The sequence below is a fragment of the Trichomycterus rosablanca genome, chromosome 15 (assembly GCF_030014385.1).
Source record: "Trichomycterus rosablanca isolate fTriRos1 chromosome 15, fTriRos1.hap1, whole genome shotgun sequence".
In the NCBI taxonomy this organism is placed as follows: Eukaryota; Metazoa; Chordata; class Actinopteri; order Siluriformes; family Trichomycteridae; genus Trichomycterus; species Trichomycterus rosablanca.
Genome location: NC_086002.1, coordinates 18771895 through 18795456, shown reverse-complemented (window position 1 = coordinate 18795456; position 23562 = coordinate 18771895). Strand labels below are relative to the sequence as shown.

General features: G+C 42.8%; 1 protein-coding gene across 5 annotated transcripts in view; it reads left to right on the top strand.

The window, feature by feature from the left end:
* LOC134328243 (receptor-type tyrosine-protein phosphatase F-like) overlaps nucleotides 1–23562 on the top strand; it is a 41206-nt gene that overhangs the window by 7749 nt on the left and 9895 nt on the right. For 2 of the 5 annotated variants that reach the window (XM_063009326.1, XM_063009325.1), the window contains 3 exons: nucleotides 63–635; nucleotides 1321–1490; nucleotides 2173–2375. In XM_063009326.1, the coding sequence (XP_062865396.1) occupies nucleotides 89–635; nucleotides 1321–1487 (714 nt within the window). In that variant the 5' untranslated portion in view covers nucleotides 63–88 and the 3' untranslated portion in view covers nucleotides 1488–1490; nucleotides 2173–2375. Of the gene's footprint in view, nucleotides 1–62; nucleotides 636–1320; nucleotides 1491–2172; nucleotides 2376–19476; nucleotides 19642–23562 lie in introns of those variants that run through there. The other 3 variants (XR_010014719.1, XR_010014718.1, XM_063009327.1) reach the window with 3 other exon arrangements.

The following is a 23562-nucleotide window of genomic DNA, read 5'->3' as shown; positions in this document are numbered from 1 at the left end:
TCCGCATACTTTTGATCATTTACTGTGATAATTCATTAATGAATGGTTTAATTCCTCCTCAGCTCTCCCTAAACCCCCGGCGTCGCTGATGGTAACGGAAACCACGGCGACCAGCATCACCCTGACGTGGGACTCGGGCAACCCCGAACCCGTCTCCTACAACATGATCCAGTACCGACCCAAGTCGTCGGACGGCAGCTTCCAGGAGGTGGACGCCGTGGCCACCACGCGCTACAGCATTGGCGGCCTGAGCCCCTACTCCGAGTACGAGTTCCGCGTCAACAACATCGGCCGCGGGCCGCCCAGCGATGACGTGGAGACCCGGACGAGCGAGCAGGCGCCGTCCTCGCCCCCGCTGCACGTCCAGGCCCGCATGCTGAGCTCCAGCACCATGCTGGTCCAGTGGGAGCCGCCGGAGGAACCGAACGGTCAGATCCGAGGCTACCGCATGTACTACAGCACCGAGCCGGACGCCCAGCTGAGCGCCTGGCAGAAGCACAACACGGACGACAGCAGGCTGACCACCATCTCCGGACTCATCACCGACGTCACCTACAGCCTCCGCGTCCTGGGCTTCACGTCCGTGGGAGACGGGCCGCCGTCCGACGTCCTGCAAGTCAAAACTCAGCAGGGAGGTGGGTACATCTCAGTCCAGCAGTCCACCAGTAACACTTTAGTACTGCTTTATTAGGGCCGAGACCTTTTTTTATTACCGCTTTATCCTGGTCAGGGTTGCGGTGGGTCCAAAATCACTGGGCACAGTTCAGTAACACACCCTGGACAAGACACCAAACTAAAGATTAGACGCTTAAATAATTCCTGTTTTATCCTAATACATTTATTATTATATTATTATAATTTATTATAATAAATGATAATATTATAATATATTTTATTTATTATAATTTATAATGTATTATTATTTTGCATTTTGTCTTTATACTTTTGGATTTTTATTTATTTTATTTTTTTTCCAATTAATTGTATTTATTTACTTACTGTTAGTAATTAATTAAGTAATAATTTTAGCTATCTATTTGTTAATTAATTATTTAATTTTTGTAATTCATTTTATTTACTTATTGCTTTTATTTTTTTTATTTTTTTTTTATTTTATTATTTTATTTATTTTTTATTGTTACCAATTAATAAATTAATTGTATTTATTTATTATTTTATTCTTTCTGCTGTTTTTTTTGCTCCTTAATTTCCCCTTTTTTAATCTTCTAATATTAATAATGCTGAATTTTCATTACTGGACTCTGATCGACCCCCACTTGACTAACTTTGCCTCTTTCTGACCCCCCTCCTGCCCTCCAGTGCCAGCGCAGCCGAGCGAGTTCGAGGCGGAAGCTGAGCTGGATACCCAGATCGTGCTGAAGTGGCTCTGGCCCGTTCAGGACCCCATCACCCAGTACGAGCTGCAGTACTGGGAGGACGGGTCCCTTAACAAGTTACGGCAGCACTTCTGTCATGCTGGAACATAGAAGGTCCTTCCCTAAACTGTTCTTGTTCTAAAGTCAGAAGCAAGTCACTGTTAGCAACTGTCGTGTCTGAAACACACATTCTGAAATTTGAGGCGGCGTCCCAATACTTTTGTCTGTATAGTTTGTATACTGTAAAGCTCTGAAGGCCTTAAAAGTCTCTAAATAATAAATCAATTATTAACTATAATAAATAAATACTTTTAAATAATTAAATAAATAATGCAATTAAAATAATTAAAAAATATGAAAAAAATAATAAATTATTAATGATAAGTAATTATTTATAAATAATGAAAAAAATAATTAATTGAAATAAAATGAATTAATTAACTAGTACATATTTAAACAAAATAATTAACTAATTAATTAATAACAATAATAAATAAATATTTAAAAATTATGAAAAAAATAATTAAATAAAAATAAAATTATTTAATTAATTAATTAGTAAATAACAAAAGAAAATAAATAACCAATGAGTGTCAGTAATAAATAAATACTAAAAAATAATAAAATAAATAATTAATAATTACATTTTTAAAAATTATTATTAAATTAATTAATAAATAACTAAACAAAATAATTAACCAATTAATCAGTAACTATAATCAATAAATAAATTAAATAATGGAAAGTAATTTTATCGTGTTTTTATTGTGTATTTTTTGTGTCCTCTATCTTTCAGCTCCACGTGACCTTCGACCCCATTGGTTCGTACACGGTGGAAGGTCTGAAGCCCGACACGCTGTACAAGTTCTCCCTGGCGGCCCGTTCTGAGATGGGTCTGGGCGTGTACACCAAACCCATGGAGGCCAGAACCGCTCAGTCCAGTGAGTCTTTATCTGTTAGAGATCAGATCTGACCTTAAATAAACACCAGTTCTCCTTCCTCATCCTTCATTATCCTTCCTCCTCCTCCTCCTCCTTCTTCTCCTGTGCTGGGTGAGTGTGCAGGTCTGTGTAGTTCCGGCGCCTCGTTCGGACAGCAGGAGTCGCCGGAACTACACAGCGAGACTCTCAGTGTGCTGTACGGCTCTCTGATAGCTCTTTTCGACTGATGTGGAACTGGTTCCGGTCCAGTTTCCACCAGAAATAAACAGGTTCCAGAACCTGTTATGTGGCGCCCCCTGTTGACCGCACATCCCAGGTTCCGATAAAAACCATCAAGAACCAGAGCTGTCTGAGGATCCAGCGGGTGCTAGTGTACGGCACCTCAAAGCTCCTCAAGCTAACATGCTAACTAGCGGACGCGATAACCTAATGATCAGCAGGAGGGGGCGGGACTTAAGATATCATGTGTGTGTGTGACTAGCTGCTCAGCTCAGAGGAAACAAAAACGATATATAATAAATAATAAATAAATTAATTAATAAAAATCACAGCAATTATCAACCAATCAGAAAGAAGAAAGAACATCATGCACATCAATACACAGAACAAAGAAAAATGAAATCAAAGAGAAAAAGATCAAAGGGAAAAAGAGGCGGGGCGTGCGGGGGCCGTCGGACATGCTAACACACACACGCTGGCTTAGCCGGCACTTTTCGCCGAGAATTGTAGCGCTGACAAAAGCAAAACGACGGCGTCTCGGCGCGCTGAGAGCTAGCGGGAACACACACGCACACACACACACACACACACACACACACTGACACGTCTGAGACTGATCCCGGTCACACACCGTTAGCCTCAGCGTGCTGACACGTGCATCGCTACATGCTAATACAAGAGTACGTTTCCTCAACGAGTGGCGTCGCTAATAAAACCGAAGATCCGAAACACTTCCGTCAAGTGACACTTCCCTCCCCACTGCACACCCACACACACACACCCACACCTGAATCTGGGGTCCAGGCGGGTTCTCTTTGTCACGCCGCTACGCTTCTACGTTCATACAGAACCCCGAAATCTGTGTCAGCGCCCCGAATGAGCCGCCAAAGGCTCAACAGCGCCCCAACCCCCCCAAATAATTACAGTTCCTTTACATACATAGTTTTATCCAAAGCGACTTACAGTACTGTGACAGTATATTTTCTAAGCAATTAAGGGTTAAGGGCCTCACTCAAGGGCCCAACAGCGGCAACCTGGCAGTACTGGGGCTCGAACCAGCAACCTTTTGATTGCTAGTCCAGCACCTTAACCACTAGGCTGCACCTGCCTTTAGAGGCGGTCTCCCCTGGGCGACGTTCCGGTCTCCAAAAGTATTTGGACACCTGATTGTGGTTAAGGTACTGGACTAGCAATCGAAAGGTCGCTGGTTCAAGCCCCACCACTACCAGCTTGCCACTGTTGGGCCCTTAAGCGAGGCCCTTAACCCTGAAATCAGTCGGCCTGGGTGCTGACGTGAGTCGAGAAGGACTCGGTCAACATTCTGGTTCATTTCGAAACGTTTCAGTGGGGTTGATCTCACTAGAGCCAGGCTTAGTTCATGCACAGGGGGCGGAGTCATGCTGAGAAAAGATAAGGGCCTTCCCTAAACTGTTTCTTTATATATATATACAGTATATATATATATATATATATATATATATATATATATACATATATATACATATATATATATATATATATATATATATATATATATATACATATACAGGGGTTGGACAAAATAACTGAAACACCTGTCATTTTAGTGTGGGAGGTTTCATGGCTAAATTGGACCAGTCTGGTGGCCAATCTTCATTAATTGCACATTGCACCAGTAAGAGCAGAGTGTGAAGGTTCAATTAGCAGGGTAAGAGCACAGCTTTGCTCAAAATATTGCAATGCACACAACATTATGGGTGACATACCAGAGTTCAAAAGAGGACAAATTGTTGGTGCACGTCTTGCTGGCGCATCTGTGACCAAGACAGCAAGTCTTTGTGATGTATCAAGAGCCACGGTATCCAGGGTAATGTCAGCATACCACCAAGAAGGACAAACCACATCCAACAGGATTAACTGTGGACGCAAGAGGAAGCTGTCTGAAAGGGATGTTCGGGTGCTAACCCGGATTGTATCCAAAAAACATAAAACCACGGCTGCCCAAATCACGGCAGAATTAAATGTGCACCTCAACTCTCCTGTTTCCACCAGAACTGTCCGTCGGGAGCTCCACAGGGTCGATATACACGGCCGGGCTGCTATAGCCAAACCTTTGGTCACTCGTGCCAATGCCAAACGTCGGTTTCAATGGTGCAAGGAGCGCAAATCTTGGGCTGTGGACAATGTGAAACATGTATTGTTCTCTGATGAGTCCACCTTTACTGTTTTCCCCACATCCGGGAGAGTTACGGTGTGGAGAAGCCCCAAAGAAGCGTACCACCCAGACTGTTGCATGCCCAGAGTGAAGCATGGGGGTGGATCAGTGATGGTTTGGGCTGCCATATCATGGCATTCCCTTGGCCCAATACTTGTGCTAGATGGGCGCGTCACTGCCAAGGACTACCGAACCATTCTGGAGGACCATGTGCATCCAATGGCGGTGCTGTGTATCAGGATGACAATGCACCAATACACACAGCAAGACTGGTGAAAGATTGGTTTGATGAACATGAAAGTGAAGTTGAACATCTCCCATGGCCTGCACAGTCACCAGATCTAAATATTATTGAGCCACTTTGGGGTGTTTTGGAGAAGCGAGTCAGGAAACGTTTTTCTCCACCAGCATCACGTAGTGACCTGGCCACTATCCTACAAGAAGAATGGCTTAAAATCCCTCTGACCACTGTGCAGGACTTGTATATGTCATTTCCAAGACGAATTGACGCTGTATTGGCCGCAAAAGGAGGCCCTACACCATACTAATAAATTATTGTGGTCTAAAACCAGGTGTTTCAGTTATTTTGTCCAACCCCTGTATATATATACATATATATATACATATATACATATACATACAGTGTATCACAAAAGTGAGTACACCCCTCACATTTCTGCAAATGTTTCATTATATCTTTTCATGGGACAACACTATAGACATGAAACTTGGATATAACTTAGAATAGTCAGTGTACAGCTTGTATAGCAGTGTAGATTTACTGTCTTCTGAAAATAACTCAACACACAGCCATTAATGTCTAAATAGCTGGCAACATAAGTGAGTACACCCCACAGTGAACATGTCCAAATTGTGCCCAAATGTGTCGTTGTCCCTCCCTGGTGTCATGTGTCAAGGTCCCAGGTGTAAATGGGAGCAGGGCTGTTAAATTTGGTGTTTTGGGTACAATTCTCTCATACTGGCCACTGGATATTCAACATGGCACCTCATGGCAAAGAACTCTCTGAGGATGTGAGAAATAGAATTGTTGCTCTCCACAAAGATGGCCTGGGCTATAAGAAGATTGCTAACACCCTGAAACTGAGCTACAGCATGGTGGCCAAGGTCATACAGCGGTTTTCCAGGACAGGTTCCACTCGGAACAGGCTTCGCCAGGGTCGACAAAAGAAGTTGAGTCCACGTGTTCGGCGTCATATCCAGAGGTTGGCTTTAAAAAAAAAAAAACATGAGTGCTGCCAGCATTGCTGCAGAGGTTGAAGACGTGGGAGGTCAGCCTGTCAGTGCTCAGACCATACACCGCACACTGCATCAACTCGGTCTGCATGGTCGTCATCCCAGAAGGAAGCTGACGCACAAGAAAGCCAGCAAACAGTTTGCTGAAGACAAGCAGTCCAAGAACATGGATTACTGGAATGCCCTGTGGTCTGACGAGACCAAGATAAACTTGTTTGGCTCAGATGGTGTCCAGCATGTGTGGCGGCGCCCTGGTGAGAAGTACCAAGACAACTGTATCTTGCCTACAGTCAAGCATGGTGGTGGTAGCATCATGGTCCTGGGCTGCATGAGTGTTGCTGGCACTGGGGAGCTGCAGTTCATTGAGGGAAACATGAATTCCAACATGTACTGTGACATTCTGAAACAGAGCATGATCCCCTCCCTTCGAAAACTGGGCCTCATGGCAGTTTTCCAACAGGATAACGACCCCAAACACAACCTCCGAGATAACAACTGCCTTGCTGAGGAAGCTGAAGGTAAAGGTGATGGACTAAACCCAATTGAGCACCTGTGGCGCATCCTCAAGTGGAAGGTGGAGAAGTTCAAGGTGTCTAAAATCCACCAGCTCCGTGATGTCATCATGGAGGAGTGAAAGAGGATTCCAGTAGCAACCAGTGCAGCTCTGGTGAATTCCATGCCCAGGAGGGTTAAGGCAGTGCTGGATAATAATGGTGGTCACACAAAATATTGACACTTTGGGCACAGTGTGGACATGTTCACTGTGGGGTGTACTCACTTATGTTGCAGCTATTTAGACATTAATGGCTGTGTGTTGAGTTATTTTCAGAAGACAGTAAATCTACACTGCTATACAAGTTGTACACTGACTACTCTAAGTTATATCCAAGTTTTATTTCTATAGTGTTGTCCCATGAAAAGATATAATAAAATATTTGCAGAAATGTGAGGGGTGTACTCACTTTTGTGATACACTGTACAGTGTATCACAAAAGTGAGTACACCCCTCACATTTCTGCAGATATTTAAGTATATCTTTTCATGGGACAACACTGACAAAATGACACTTTGACACAATGAAAAGTAGTCTGTGTGCAGCTTATATAACAGTGTAAATTTATTCTTCCCTCAAAATAACTCAATATACAGCCATTAATGTCTAAACCACCGGCAACAAAAGTGAGTACACCCCTTAGTGAAAGTTCCTGAAGTGTCAATATTTTGTGTGGCCACCATTATTTCCCAGAACTGCCTTAACTCTCCTGGGCATGGAGTTTACCAGAGCTTCACAGGTTGCCACTGGAATGCTTTTCCACTCCTCCATGACGACATCACGGAGCTGGCGGATATTCGAGACTTTGCGCTCCTCCACCTTCCGCTTGAGGATGCCCCAAAGATGTTCTATTGGGTTTAGGTCTGGAGACATGCTTGGCCAGTCCATCACCTTTACCCTCAGCCTCTTCAATAAAGCAGTGGTCGTCTTAGAGGTGTGTTTGGGGTCATTATCATGCTGGAACACTGCCCTGCGACCCAGTTTCCGGAGGGAGGGGATCATGCTCTGCTTCAGTATTTCACAATACATATTGGAGTTCATGTGTCCCTCAATGAAATGTAACTCCCCAACACCTGCTGCACTCATGCAGCCCCAGACCATGGCATTCCCACCACCATGCTTGACTGTAGGCATGACACACTTATCTTTGTACTCACCTGATTGCCGCCACACATGCTTGAGACCATCTGAACCAAACAAATTAATCTTGGTCTCATCAGACCATAGGACATGGTTCCAGTAATCCATGTCCTTTGTTGACATGTCTTCAGCAAACTGTTTGCAGGCTTTCTTGTGTAGAGACTTCAGAAGAGGCTTCCTTCTGGGGCGACAGCCATGCAGACCAATTTGATGTAGTGTGCGGCGTATGGTCTGAGCACTGACAGGCTGACCCCCCACCTTTTCAATCTCTGCAGCAATGCTGACAGCACTCCTGCGCCTATCTTTCAAAGACAGCAGTTGGACGTGACGCTGAGCACGTGCACTCAGCTTCGTTGGACGACCAACGCGAGGTCTGTTCTGAGTGGACCCTGCTCTTTTAAAACGCTGGATGATCTTGGCCACTGTGCTGCAGCTCAGTTTCAGGGTGTTGGCAATCTTCTTGTAGCCTTGGCCATCTTCATGTAGTGCAACAATTCGTCTTTTAAGATCCTCAGAGAGTTCTTTGCCATGAGGTGCCATGTTGGAACTTTTAGTGACCAGTATGAGAGAGAGTGAGAGCTGTACTACTAAATTGAACACACCTGCTCCCTATGCACACCTGAGACCTAGTAACACTAACGAGTCACATGACATTTTGGAGGGAAAATGACAAGCAGTGCTCAATTTGGACATTTAGGGGTGTAGTCTCTTAGGGGTGTACTCACTTTTGTTGCCGGTGGTTTAGACATTAATGGCTGTATATGGAGTTATTTTGAGGGAAGAATAAATTTACACTGTTATATAAGCTGCACACAGACTACTTTTCATTGTGTCAAAGTGTCATTTTGTCAGTGTTGTCTCATGAAAAGATATACTTAAATATCTGCAGAAATGTGAGGGGTGTACTCACTTTTGTGATACACTGTATATATATATATATATATATATATACAGTGTATCACAAAAGTGAGTACACCCCTCACATTTCTGCAGATATTTAAGTATATCTTTTCATGGGACAACACTGACAAAATGACACTTTCACACAATGAAAAGTAGTCTGTGTGCAGCTTATATAACAGTGCAAATTTATTCTTCCCTCAAAATAACTCAATATACAGCCATTAATGTCTAAACCACGGGCAACAAAAGTGAGTACACCCCTAAGAGACTACACCCCTAAATGTCCAAATTGAGCACTGCTTGTCATTTTCCCTCCAAAATGTCATGTGATTTGTTAGTGTTACTAGGTCTCAGGTGTGCATAGGGAGCAGGTGTGTTCAATTTTGTAGTACAGCTCTCACACTCTCTCATACTGGTAACTGAAAGTTCCAATATGGCACCTCATGGCAAAGAACTCTCTGAGGATCTTAAAAGACGAATTGTTGCGCTACATGAAGATGGCCAAGGCTACAAGAAGATTGCCAACACCCTGAAACTGAGCTGCAGCACAGTGGCCAAGATCATCCAGCGTTTTAAAAGAGCAGGGTCCACTCAGAACAGACCTCGCGTTGGTCGTCCAAAGAAGCTGAGTGCACGTGCTCAGCGTCACATCCAACTGCTGTCTTTGAAAGATAGGCGCAGGAGTGCTGTCAGCATTGCTGCAGAGATTGAAAAGGTGGGGGGTCAGCCTGTCAGTGCTCAGACCATACGCCGCACACTACATCAAATTGGTCTGCATGGCTGTCACCCCAGAAGGAAGCCTCTTCTGAAGTCTCTACACAAGAAAGCCCGCAAACAGTTTGCTGAAGACATGTCAACAAAGGACATGGATTACTGGAACCATGTCCTATGGTCTGATGAGACCAAGATTAATTTGTTTGGTTCAGATGGTCTCAAGCATGTGTGGCGGCAATCAGGTGAGGAGTACAAAGATAAGTGTGTCATGCCTACAGTCAAGCATGGTGGTGGGAATGCCATGGTCTGGGGCTGCATGAGTGCAGCAGGTGTTGGGGAGTTACATTTCATTGAGGGACATATGAACTCCAATATGTACTGTGAAATACTGAAGCAGAGCATGATCCCCTACCTCCGGAAACTGGGTCGCAGGGCAGTGTTCCAGCATGATAATGACCCCAAACACACCTCTAAGACGACCACTGCTTTATTGAAGAGGCTGAACGTAAAGGTGATGGACTGGCCAAGCATGTCTCCAGACCTAAACCCAATAGAACATCTTTGGGGCATCCTCAAGCGGAAGGTGGAGGAGCGCAAAGTCTCGAATATCCGCCAGCTCCGTGATGTCGTCATGGAGGAGTGGAAAAGCATTCCAGTGGCAACCTGTGAAGCTCTGGTAAACTCCATGCCCAGGAGAGTTAAGGCAGTTCTGGGAAATAATGGTGGCCACACAAAATATTGACACTTCAGGAACTTTCACTAAGGGGTGTACTCACTTTTGTTGCCGGTGGTTTAGACATTAATGGCTGTATATTGAGTTATTTTGAGGGAAGAATAAATTTACACTGTTATATAAGCTGCACACAGACTACTTTTCATTGTGTCAAAGTGTCATTTTGTCAGTGTTGTCCCATGAAAAGATATACTTAAATATCTGCAGAAATGTGAGGGGTGTACTCACTTTTGTGATACACTGTATATATATATATATATATATATATATATATATATATATATATATTGAATAGGAAAAAAAAAAAAATAAAGACAAATTAAAGAAAAGGAAAAAAGAAAGAAAAAAAGAAAAAAGGAAAAAAATAAAAGAACAAGGACAAAAATTTAAGGAAAAAAAAAAAAGGGAAAAAATTAAGAAAAAAAAGAAAAAGAATAAAACAATTAAAAGAAAAAGAAAAAAACAAAGAAGAAAGAAAAATAAAAGGTGTTCTGCCTCCAGGCATTTATTATAGTAATTTGTTTCAGTACGTTCGTTATTTTTGCAGCACCATAGTGCCTTACGTTAGTTCAGGTAGCACAGCGTGACATCTCCAGCTGCTGTAATTCATTGGTTTAGCCCAATCGTGAGCATTGCCTGTAAGTTTATGTTTATTGTTATTATTTACAAGTTTATATAAGTTAAGCTGCAATATGATGTTTACGTTTGTGTAAAAGTAACACGATATTTAAGTTAACGTAATACTGTCTAATTTTGGTTAAGAAACACCATTAGGAGGACAGTACAAAAGGAAAAATAAAGAAAAAAGAAATTAAAAAGTTTAACATGTTCTCTCTCTGTACAGCAGTCATGCTGACTCTTAATTTGACTGGATGGTGCAAAATCCAAAAATCACCAAAAAACTGAGCTTCATGTCACCATGGACTCGTGTAGGCGTGGTGTAAGAACACAGGCTGAGTGATCTGGTCTCAGTGACCAGGTGTGTTTGATGCAGACCAGGTGAGGCTTTAATATTGCACAACACGTGATATCCCGGGGCGTGTCGCTCGCCCGCCTCGAACCTGCACCAGATAAACACCGTACAGCCACAAGTATGTGGACACCCTTACATACCACACGCGTTCATATAGCAGTCATCGAAGCACTGATACACGTCCATATACGTCCGAATACTCTTAATCCCCACCGACCCCACCCCCCTGACAGTCGTGCTCTGAACCGCCTCTTACACTCCAGTACGGTGAGTTTGGCGCTGGTGTTGATCTCTCCGGCGCTGTTGGCGGCCGTGCACTCGTACACCGCCTCGTCTTGGTGCGTCCGCAGGGGCTGGATACGCAGCACGGAGCCCGAACCGTCGTCAAAATCGATCACCTGGAGGGGGGGGGGGCACACAGGAAACAATTACAGCACTGTGACAGGGTACAGTCTAAGCAATTAAAATTTAAGGTCCTCGCTCAAGGGCCCCATGGTGACAACCTGGCAGTGGTGGGGCTTGAACCGGCAACCTTCTGAGCTTAACCGTACAGTTATACAGCAGGGAGATCTCAACCACGCTGGTACGTCTGATATTTGCTCTAGGAAAGGGGGTCCTTCCCTAAACTATTACCACAAAATTAAAAGCACGTCATGTGTAGTTGGCATGGCTTATTATTTCACAACTTTTGGACCTAATAATTAAAAACGTCCACGTACTTCTGACCGTACAGCATAGACGTCCTGTACGCGGTAACGATGCCCGCCGGTGCCGCCCTGATGCCGTGCTTTAGGGGGATTTTAAGTACCAGAGTTTGATCCATCTATGCCAATTTAATCACGTCCAATTCTCATCCTGCTGGAGGAGAGTCGCAGACTTTCATTTCACCAGTCAGAGACGGCGGTTTGAAGAGAGCAGCACAGCGTACGGAGAGCGACGCCCTAATATCTGTAAACCCACCGCCCCTCGACCTTTCCCTCCCGCAAGACACAGCCGATCTCACCTCATATGGACGTCTGGATTCAAACCCGTGTTCCTAGCAAGAGGAGGGCGGGCAACACCCACCCAAAACAGACAGGTCATGTGATCCGTAATAAAACCGGACTCACCTCGAAGTGCTGCGAGCTGACCTTCTTCCCCTTCGTCATCCACGTAATTCGAGGTCTGGGTTCCCCTTTTGCCTGGCACACGAACGATGCCACGCCTCCCCAAATGCCCGTCTGATCCTCCAGGCTCTTGATGAACTCTGGCAAACCTGGAAGAAGAGCGCATCGGTAAAAATCAAGGGGAAAAAAATTATATTCTTATATTTAGTGCAAATCCCTGCAGTCACGTTCCAAAATCCGGGCACAGGATTCCACAGAAGCGCACTGAAAACGAAACGGTTCCCAAAACCCTGAAGAGCTCGGACGCCGCTCCTCGTACGCCCGCACACACACACCTGTAACGACAGAACAGGTTCCGCCATCTAATCATCACACCTGTACAGGCGAGTAAACAACAGCTCACACACACCGACAGCTGGATGACAGTCGAAAATATCGGGACGCCCCCTTCTGATTATTCAGCCAGAAGCGTTTAAAGGAAATGAACCAAGACATACTGAGCGAATGTCACAAATTCCCACAGACACACTCCACTCCAAAGTCTTGTAGGAGTCTTCTCAGAAGAGCGGCCGTTCAGGTCACTTTGTTTTAATACGGTTTGTTTTTTAAACAGCTTTGAGATGAACCAGAACGCGCACAAATCCCCACAGACATACTCCAAAGTCTTCTCAGAAGAGCGGCCGTTAGGGTTCCTTTGTTTCTGGAACTGCTTTGGGATGAACCGGAACATCAGCTGGACATGCTGACCGAACAGGCACAAATCCCCACAGGCATACTCCAAATCATTATGAGAGAAGATCACACAGAGGTCGCTTTATTTTAACAGGACGCGGTGCAATGAGGTTTGAGATGGCGCTCTCTGATTGGTCGGACACATTGGTCCACCACACCCCTTCTGATTATTCAGCCACAATCATGTAAAGAACAGGCACAAATCCCCACAGACAAGTCCTGTAGGAGTCTTCTCAGAAGAGCGGACGTTCAAGTCTCTTTTAACAGCTCTGGGATGAACCAGAACATCGACTGGACGTACTGACCAAACAGGCACAAATGCCCACAGACACACTTCAAATTAGTATGATTAGAGATCATGACAAGCTCGCAGTCAGGCGTCCGAATACTTCTGGCTGTGTAGCGAATACGCTCACTGTGGAGCCCTGCTCTCTGATTGGTCAGTCTGGAGGGAGGGAGATCAATAGCTAGTTCGCGTACCACAGTGCCAGTACGAGCGCTGACCCGGCGCTGACCAGCTGCCAGCGGATCTGAGTCGAATCGGCCTCGGCGGGCGGAAGCCGATACGGCGGCGTGACCTCGCTGTAGGGCGTCGACCCCGGCACGGCGCTAACACGGTCCGTACGCCAGCAGCGCCGACTCGCGCGACTCTATCAGATCTGGAGCGCCCGCCGAACCCCCGCGACCCTGTCGGACTCTGGACGGACTGACATTTAGATGACATTTAGGTGCCGCGCCCGTTTCCCCCGGAGGCGGGCATGATTGGCACGGCCGAGCGCCACGCCGCCTCGTAAAAGTTCCTCTCTGTCACTTTGATCCGGATTGGCATCCGCGCCGCACCAACGTGCCAGAACACAGAGACCCCGGTGCCACCTGCAGACGCCGTGTACCCGCTTCAGTCTGCCAGCCTGGATCCAGCGAATGACAGAGTAAAGCTTGCTCGACTGGAAACGGTGACGCCTGCATTACGGCGGGTTCGAATTCATGCCAGACCTGATTTTTTTATTAATGGCTCAGAACGGGCACAAATCCCCACAGACATACTTCAAAGTCTTGTGAGAAGCTTCCCAGCGATCAGACATCCGACCAGCTCACGGTCAGGCGTCCGAATACTTTTGGCCATACAGAGAATGCCAACCTTGGTGGAGACCACTGTTCCACGTCTCTGTTCATATGTGCAGTCGAACTCACTCTAATTATATGAACGTGTGCTTTAAAATTAAAGTCCGCTGCCCCAGAAGCATGTGATGGGATGAATTGGAATGCCAGTTGTGAGCCAGGCCTTCTTGCCTGACCTGTCCAGTCACAGGGCTTCTGCCGACCTCCCGTCTTAGATGTAGCCCATCATGTCTGTACGTAGGCGCCCGACCGGTCGATAGCACTGATGGGGATTCAGACGGGAGCAAAGGATGATGTATTGGCAGGAACCGGACCCTCTGCGGCCCTGACCAGGATGAAACGGTCAATGGAAATAAACAAAAGGGAAAAAAAAGCTGAGTAAGTCCCTGAGCTCAAGCGCATCAAACGCCTTCGGGACAAATCGGGAGACAACTGGGAGGAATGCCCCCGCCCCAAAAAAGAAAAGAGACGAGGAGCCCCTCTCCTGCTTGATTTGAGTTGGATTTCAGAAACTGTCACAAATCCCTGCAGTCACGTTCCAGAATAAAAAAGAGAACAGTGACAGAAGGAAACGGTTCCAAAAACCTCGGACACCCTCGACCTCTGGATAACAAGCCTCTGGATTCAGGGCGGAGCTCTCTTGCCCGCCCCTAATTTACAAGCAAGAGGGGTTTCCCCCAAAAATTCCCCCGCCTCAAACAGAACGTTGTGCTAATAAATGTGGCGGAAGGTGAATTTGCGCAAACAAATAGCGCCGATCGATCCAAGCGAAGCACCGCGGCGGTGTTTACTCTCATTAATTATACATCAGCACGTCTCTCTCTCTCTCTCTCTCGCTCGCTCGGGCACTTAGCGGAAATGTGTCCCCCGCTAATCAGTCGGCGTCCTGTTAGCTAAACGCTTCCATTAGCACCGCATTTTCAAAGCTATCGTTTCCAATTAGCGCCGCGTTACGCAGACAAACAGGATCAACAGGAACGTTCTGGGTTCTCCCGGAAACCATCGGCTGGGGGAAGCGCCGTGGTAATATAATACGAAACCGTAGAAATAGTTTGGGGAAGGCCTGCACAGAACCCTGATCTCAACCACATTAAAAAAAGAGGAGCGGAGACTGTTATAGCCACAAGAGGGTCTGATATCTGACGAGTTCACGGTCAGGCTTCCTGGCCAAAATCCAGCACCTCCCGAGACACCAGTTAGATGCCCCGTCGCCGTGGTGACCGTGTGTTTCCCGCCTCGATCCCGCCCAGCATTCCCACACGGTCCCGCTCGGCCCCTTTGATCTGATCTCACCTCGAGGTCGGAAACCAAAGCAGATGATCTCCGGGAAGCCGCGACGGGCACCAGATCTGAGCCGGGGTAACTCTGGGCACACCCCCCCCGCCCGGGTCACACGATCCGGATTAGCTCCGTTCTTTTCTTCGTGCCGCTCGTCAAAGATGCATGAACATCGAGCTAAGTGATTTCCTGCTCCGGGCGGAGTGTGCGTGGTTCATTATTGCCTCGTGATTCGTATCGGATCTGAATGGCGAACGTGAGCGCCCGAGGATGTAACTACATTTCGACAAATAACATTCATTCATCCTTTTTTCCTGGTCAAGGTCGCTGTGGGCACCATGCCCCGGGCACAGATGATTCAAAAAGTAAATCATCTAGAGGCCTGGCTCACAGTCGGCATTCGAATGCACCCCAAACTTCTACCATAGAGCTGGATGGATGGAATTTACTTGATACTACTGATGTAGTAATTATTACCGGGTGTCCACATACTTTTGGTCACGTGGCGTTCCCAGTACTGCCGGACGGCGGTTTCGGAATTCTTTCCTGATCGCCATGGTCAAACTATCCGTATTTATGTGGACGCAACATGAAAAAAAACCCAGGCTGTCGTTCGTGAATGTGAAACCCTGAAAGCTGCTCCACCCTGCAGATCCGCCGGCGTATAATTCAAACCCCTGATTACAGAGCACGCGTAGTCAGCGTTCCTCAGCAGCTCGTTTTGGGGGGCGCTGGTGATTTTGTGAAGGCGGATGATGAGAAACCGGGTCTCGGGCGCAACCTAGAGGCTTGGCTCACAGTCGGCATTCAAATGCAACAAAGTTGGTCAAGTCATGTGATCATTCAGGTGTATAACAGGCCTCACTCATCTGCACGGTGATGATACAGTAGTGCTGTGTAGTGTCGCCCTGGCGGGTACTCACTGTCGGCGCCGGAGGAAAACGTCACGCAGGTCAGCAGGAGAACCACCGCGGGCGAGACATTGGGCACCATGGTCCACCAGGCTGGCACCTTCTCCTCCGTAATCCCACTCGTCTCGTTTCCTCTGTCACTCGATCATAGGCTGAAACCTGCAGGAAGAACCCAGATCACACCCACATCCAGTTACAGACACCCACGATTCACAGACGTGCACAGACGAGTACAGAGGCAGAAAGGCACAGATGGGCACAGACCAGCACAGACTGGTAAAGACACTATACTCCGAGCGTTCCTCCTCCACCACCTCTCGCGCCTGTGCTCTGATCTGACAGTAGGTGTCGCTGTTCAACCGTGTGTGTCTGTAGAGCGCCCGGCCAGGCCAACAACACCACCCAGCTCACCAGTGTAGTCCCAAGCAAGAAAAATACTCAATTACTAAAAAGTAAAAACTATATTAAATTCCCCTGACTGCTCAAGAATTATGACGTGTGTCTGTGGGAATTTGTGCCCGTTCAGTCCAAAGATGACAGCACTGATCTGGGATTAGCTCAGGTTACCTGTCCCCGGTCATAACCTGGTTTCACTTGGAACGATCCCCGCCCGCCAGCACGGGGATTAGCCGACCGATACCGCCAGGTCCTAACGCAAACATCGGCGCGTCCAAAATCAACAGCAGTCACTCAAAACCCAGACATGCCGCGTGCGTAAATAACATAGCCACACCCTTTTCCAAAAACAGCTTCTGCACCACACGACGGGCGGGGCAGGGCGACCGGATTCCACCGAAAATTGAAGCAAGTGATTAAATAACAAGCGAGTGATTAAGGTTAAGATTAAGTGATGAATCGAGGTTTTTACGTCTACATCTATGACACAAACAGCGAGGTTTAGCTTGCTAACTGATGCTAACATGCGAACGTTAGCAAAACCACGTTTACAAACGTTAGCATAACCACCGTATTTAGTCAAAACTAACGCACCATACGAGATGTACACATACAGCGGGGAAAATAAGTATTGAACGCATCAACACTTTCCTCAGTAAATATATTTCTGATGAGGCTATTGACATGAAATTTTCACCAGATGTTGGTAACAACCCAAGTAATAAAACAAAAGTCCAAAAATTAAGTTATGTGTAATAAAGTGGAATGACACAGGGGAAAAGTATTGAACACGCTTACCAGGCACGTGCACAGATAGACCCCTAGTGGTGCTCAAGCACCTGCCCTTTTGCCCTGGATGAGAAAAGTGCCCTTTCTGCTGGAGCCCAATTTATTTCTACATTCATCAGTATTTAAAAATAAAAATTACCCTCTCTGTCATCAACACAACCCCACCCCCCCACCCCTAAAAGTGTTTTGATATCTGAGGGGCATTTATTGGAGTTCTTGTGAGAATTCTGCCCCTATCTGATACCCTCCCCTCCTCCTCCCATCCTCCTCCTCCGGTTACACTCATGCAGTGCTGAGCGCCCGGGCAAACCGCGGCTACACACTTACTACAGACAGGTAATCACAGTGTTTTATACAAAGAGCATCCAGGCATAACACACAGCCTACACGTTCTGTACTCATGAGTCATGAAATACGTGATTTCAAAGCCTTGTCCAGCTGTTTACTGATGTTTGTCATGTTTAATGAAGGTGGAGGGGAACAAACTGCAGCAGACAGATAGGCAGAGAATTTAAAGACAGTTTAACTGTTTTACAAATTAGACAAGTTCACTAGTTTTGTTTCGTTTAAAATCTTACTTATTTTGATGGGAAAGCCTGAAGAAAAAAAAAGCACGAGCACAAACATTTTACAGGAGAATGCTAAGTTTAATATTCAACATTCGTTTAACAGTCGATATTCCGATCTATATAAATGGTTGAAAAAACACCTAACACCTACTTATTTTACAATTCTTACACAGATTAAAGTAGGCTACATACTACAAAAATATTTTATAATAATTTTAAGGTTATATGTAATTATTTAAAGAAAGATTAAAATGAAACCGCTGATCAAGCGCGAACTTCAGCTAACGCGTTAGGGAGCGTCATAAAACAGAAAAACGTAGGAAACATTTACTGTGCACTTATTACAGAGAAATAAATCCATTCAAATCATTTAATATATTAATGGAATCATGTCAAACTATTTTTTATAAACACAAATTAATGTTCCTCACAACCAACAAAGCTTGTTTTGTAATGCTTTTATTTTTAATTTATTTTAATTTATACTTAAGATCAATGAATCCATAACAAGTGTATATCAGGGATAAATCGATTAAACTCTGATGTAAATTAATATAATAGTCAAACTATTTTTAATATACACATATTAATATTACTTACAACCTACAAACCTTGTTTTATAGATAATGCTTTTATTTTAATTTAATTTTAATTTATAGTTAAAATCAGTAAATCCATAATACTTGTATATTGTAACAAATAATCTATTACACTGATATGATTTAATATAATAAACCCAAACTATTTTTTATATACACATATTAATGTTCCACACAACCTACAAACCTTGTTTTATAGATAATACCTTTATTTTTATTTTATTTTTATTTAGAGTTAAGATCAATAAATCCATAATATTTTTATATTGGAGACAAATAAATCTATTAAACTCTAATATAATTTATTATAATAATGTCAAACTATTTTTAATATACACTTATTAATGTCCCTCACAACCTACAAACTATATTTATTTAGTAATTAAATAAATATTAATTTTTATTTATTTCAAGTCAAGTAGCTCTCACAGTAAAGTGTTGAAAATAGATACAAACATACAATATTTTATAATTACAGCATCCTGGCCAAAACGCTGTGTAGGAAAAGTCACCTTTAGTCAAGGAGTTATTTTCATGCAAGCATTTATACTTCAACAGTTGAGGTTTACAAATGAGGAATAATTTTGCTAGGTAATTAACATTACAAACTAATATATGTACACGGCTAAATATAATGCTCAATAAAATAGAACAGCATACAAAAAATGATGAATAAATAGGAAAATGTTATTTAGCTGTATATTTGATTTTATTGGCATAATAATAGGCCCATTGTTATAATTAACTACCCAAAGTGGGTTTCTTATTTGAAATCAAAGGTAGGTCTTAAGTTGAGCTACATGAAAGTCTGGTGAGGTAAATTGATATTAGTAATGGTATATTATTAGTGTAATGTTTCAACTCTGTCAGAAAACAGTAAAATGATGTATACTGTGTTCTCCCCTTTATGGAGATTCAGTAAGTCACTCTTGATTATTATGCACAACATTGATTTATCTCATTTACAAATTTTGCAGCATAATGCCAAGAAAAGAAAAGTTACAAAAGCAGAAGGAAAAGGAACTACAGCAGCAGCTCAGGGTAGCAGCTCTCTTATCCTGGATTAGGCCAGGATAAAAGTAAAGCAAATGAGGGAGATGTATCAGTATCAGTTGTTTGGATATTAAAAAGCGCGCACAATATGGCCTTGTTTTTGTCTGTTATTTATTTATTTATGCAATTTGATAGTTTGAGTTATTTGATTAGATGTGTATTGATTGTGTTAACCAAAGTAAATATATATAAGTTAAATATTCTACTGTTTTTTTTTTTATTAATAATTTTGGCAGTGTGCCCCCTTTTTTTTTGGCTTGAGCACCACTTAGTAGAAAAGCTGTACCTGCTAATTCCAGGTCTTTCCTGAAGCTCTCCGTGAGTGGTCCTTGGCTTTTGGACAACTCTTCTGACTATTTGAGAAGACTTCTGTCAGAAATCTTGCAAGGAGCAGGGGCCGGTTTATGGTGATATGATGTTCTTTTCACTTCCGGATAGTGGCCCCAACGGTGCTCACTGGAACATTTAGAAGTTTAGAAATACGTCTGTAACCAATACCATCAGTATGCTTTGCAACAATATGGTTGCGAAAGTCTTGTAAGAGCTCTTTGCTATTACCCAACATGAGATGCTTCTTGTGTGATACCTTGGTAATGAGAAACCTTTTATAGGCCATCAATTAGGACTAAACCAGCTGATATTAATTTGCACTGATAGGGGCAGGATTGCTTTGTAAATACTGACAGATTTCAGCTGGTGTTTTGGATTTCCATGCCTTTTTGCACCTCCTTTTCTTCATGTGTTCAATACATTTTCCTGCCCCCAAAAATGTCTGTGCACGTGCCTGACGCTTACTGAAATGTATTTAATACACAAAACCTAATTTTTGGACTTGTGTGTGGATTACTTGGGTTGTTACCAACTTCTGGTAAAAATTCCATGTCAGTAGTCCCATCAGAAATATATTTACTGAGGAAGCACTGTTGATGCGTTCAATACTTATTTTCCCCGCTGTAAATATATTAAACTCTGATATCATTTAATATAATAAACTCAAACTATTTTTTATTTACACATATTAATGTCCCTCACATCCTACAAACCTTGTTTCATAGATACCGCTTTTAGTTTTATTATATTTTAATTTATAGTTAAGATCAGTAAATCCATAATACTTTTATATTGTAACTAAATAAATGTATTTAACTCTTATATGATTTAATGTAATAAACCCAAAAATTTTTAATATACACATATTAATGTCCCTCACAACCTACAAACTTTGTTTTATAGATACTGCTTTAAGTTTTATTAAATGAATTCATAACGTGTGTATTAGAGATAAATCTATTAAACTCTTTCATGATTTAATATAATAAACCCAAACTATTTTTAATATACACATATTAATGTCTCTCACATCCTTCAAACCTTGTTTTATAGATACTGCTTTTATTTTTATTTTTTTTAAATTTATAGTTAAGATAAATGAATTCATAATGTGTGTATCAGAGATAAATCTATTAAACTCTTACATGATTTAATATAATAAACCCAAACTGTTTTAATATACATATTTATGTTTCTTACAAACTACAAACCTTGTTTTTTAAAAAATACTTTTATTTTTGTTTTATTTTAATTTATACTGAAGATCAATTAATCATTAATAAGTGCGTATAAGAGATAAATCTATTAAACTTTTACATGAATTAATGTAATAAACACAAACTATTTTTAATATACACATATTAATGTCCCTCACAACCTACAAACCTTGTTTTAAAGATACTTCTTCTATTTTTATTTTATTCTAATTTACAATTATGATAAATGAATCCATAATTATTTTATATTGGAGATAAATAAATCTATTAAACTCTGATTTGATTTAATATAATAAACCCAAACTATTTCTTAAAAACAAATATTAATGTCTCTCACCTCCTCCAAAATTAATTAAAAAAATGAATTTGGTTTTTAATAGATATAATGATTTTTAATATTATTGTGCAAAGAAGTCAATGTTTTGTATAATCTGATAAATAAATGTGTTAAAAAAAAAACATTTTTAATACAAATACATCAATGTCTCTTAACTCCTTAAAAAATAATTTTTTAATAACTTTTTTTTATTATTTTACAATAAATATCAATAAATCTGTTGTCATTTACAGTGTATCACAAAAGTGAGTACACCCCTCACATTTCTGCAAATATTTCATTATATCTTTTCATGGGACAACACTATAGAAATAAAACTTGGATATAACTTAGAGTAGTCAGTGTACAGCTTGTATAGCAGTGTAGATTTACTGTGTTCTGAAAATAACTCAACACACAGCCATTAATGTCTAAATAGCTGGCAACATAAGTGAGTACACCCCACAGTGAACATGTCCAAATTGTGCCCAAATGTGTCGTTGTCCCTCCCTGGTGTCATGTGTCAAGGTCCCAGGTGTAAATGGGGAGCAGGGCTGTTAAATTTGGTGTTTTGGGTACAATTCTCTCATACTGGCCACTGGATATTCAACATGGCACCTCATGGCAAAGAACTCTCTGAGGATGTGAGAAATAGAATTGTTGCTCTCCACAAAGATGGCCTGGGCTATAAGAAGATTGCTACACCCTGAAACTGAGCTACAGCATAGTGGCCAAGGTCGTACAGCGGTTTTCCAGGACAGGTTCCACTCGGAACAGGCTTCGCCAGGGTCGACCAAAGAAGTTGAGTCCACGTGTTCGGCGTCATATCCAGAGGTTGGCTTTAAAAAATAGACACATGAGTGCTGTCAGCATTGCTGCAGAGGTTGAAGACGTGGGAGGTCAGCCTGTCAGTGCTCAGACCATACGCCGCACACTGCATCAACTCGGTCTGCATGGTCGTCATCCCAGAAGGAAGCTGACGCACAAGAAAGCCAGCAAACAGTTTGCTGAACACAAGCAGTCCAAGAACATGGATTACTGGAATGCCCTGTGGTCTGACGAGACCAAGATAAACTTGTTTGGCTCAGATGGTGTCCAGCATGTGTGGCGGCGCCCTGGTGAGAAGTACCAAGACAACTGTATCTTGCCTACAGTCAAGCATGGTGGTGGTAGCATCATGGTCTTGGGCTGCATGAGTGTTGCTGGCACTGGGGAGCTGCAGTTCATTGAGGGAAACATGAATTCCAACATGTACTGTGACATTCTGAAACAGAGCATGATCCCCTCCCTTCGAAAACTGGGCCTCATGGCAGTTTTCCAACAGGATAACGACCCCAAACACAACCTCCAAGATGACAACTGCCTTGCTGAGGAAGCTGAAGGTAAAGGTGATGGACTAAACCCAATTGAGCACCTGTGGCGCATCCTCAAGTGGAAGGTGGAGGAGTTCAAGGTGTCTAAAATCCACCAGCTCAGTGATGTCATCATGGAGGAGTGAAAGAGGATTCCAGTAGCAACCAGTGCAGCTCTGGTGAATTCCATGCCCAGGAGGGTTAAGGCAGTGCTGGATAATAATGGTGGTCACACAAAATATTGACACTTTGGGCACAATTTGGACATGTTCACTGTGGGGTGTACTCACTTATGTTGCCAGCCATTTAGACATTAATGGCTGTGTGTTGAGTTATTTTCAGAAGACAGTAAATCTACACTGCTATACAAGTTGTACACTGACTACTCTAAGTTATATCCAAGTTTTATTTCTATAGTGTTGTCCCATGAAAAGATATAATAAAATATTTGCAGAAATGTGAGGGGTGTACTCACTTTTGTGATACACTGTATTATTGGATATAAATAAATATATTAAAGTCAGATATGATGTTTTCATTTTGGTCAAAACACACATTATTTTCTCTCACCTACTACAAAGCATTTTTTTTTAAAGCATTTCATATTTTTATTTATAGTTAATATTAATAAATATGATAATTGTGATAATTGTACAGTGCTCTTAAATAAGTCTATTAAAACCTTGTGTGATTTCTTTTATTGATGTAAAACCATACATACACACAATAATGTTTCTCATGTACTAAAATTTTTTTTTGGAATAAAGTTTGTATTGATTGTATAATAATTTTATT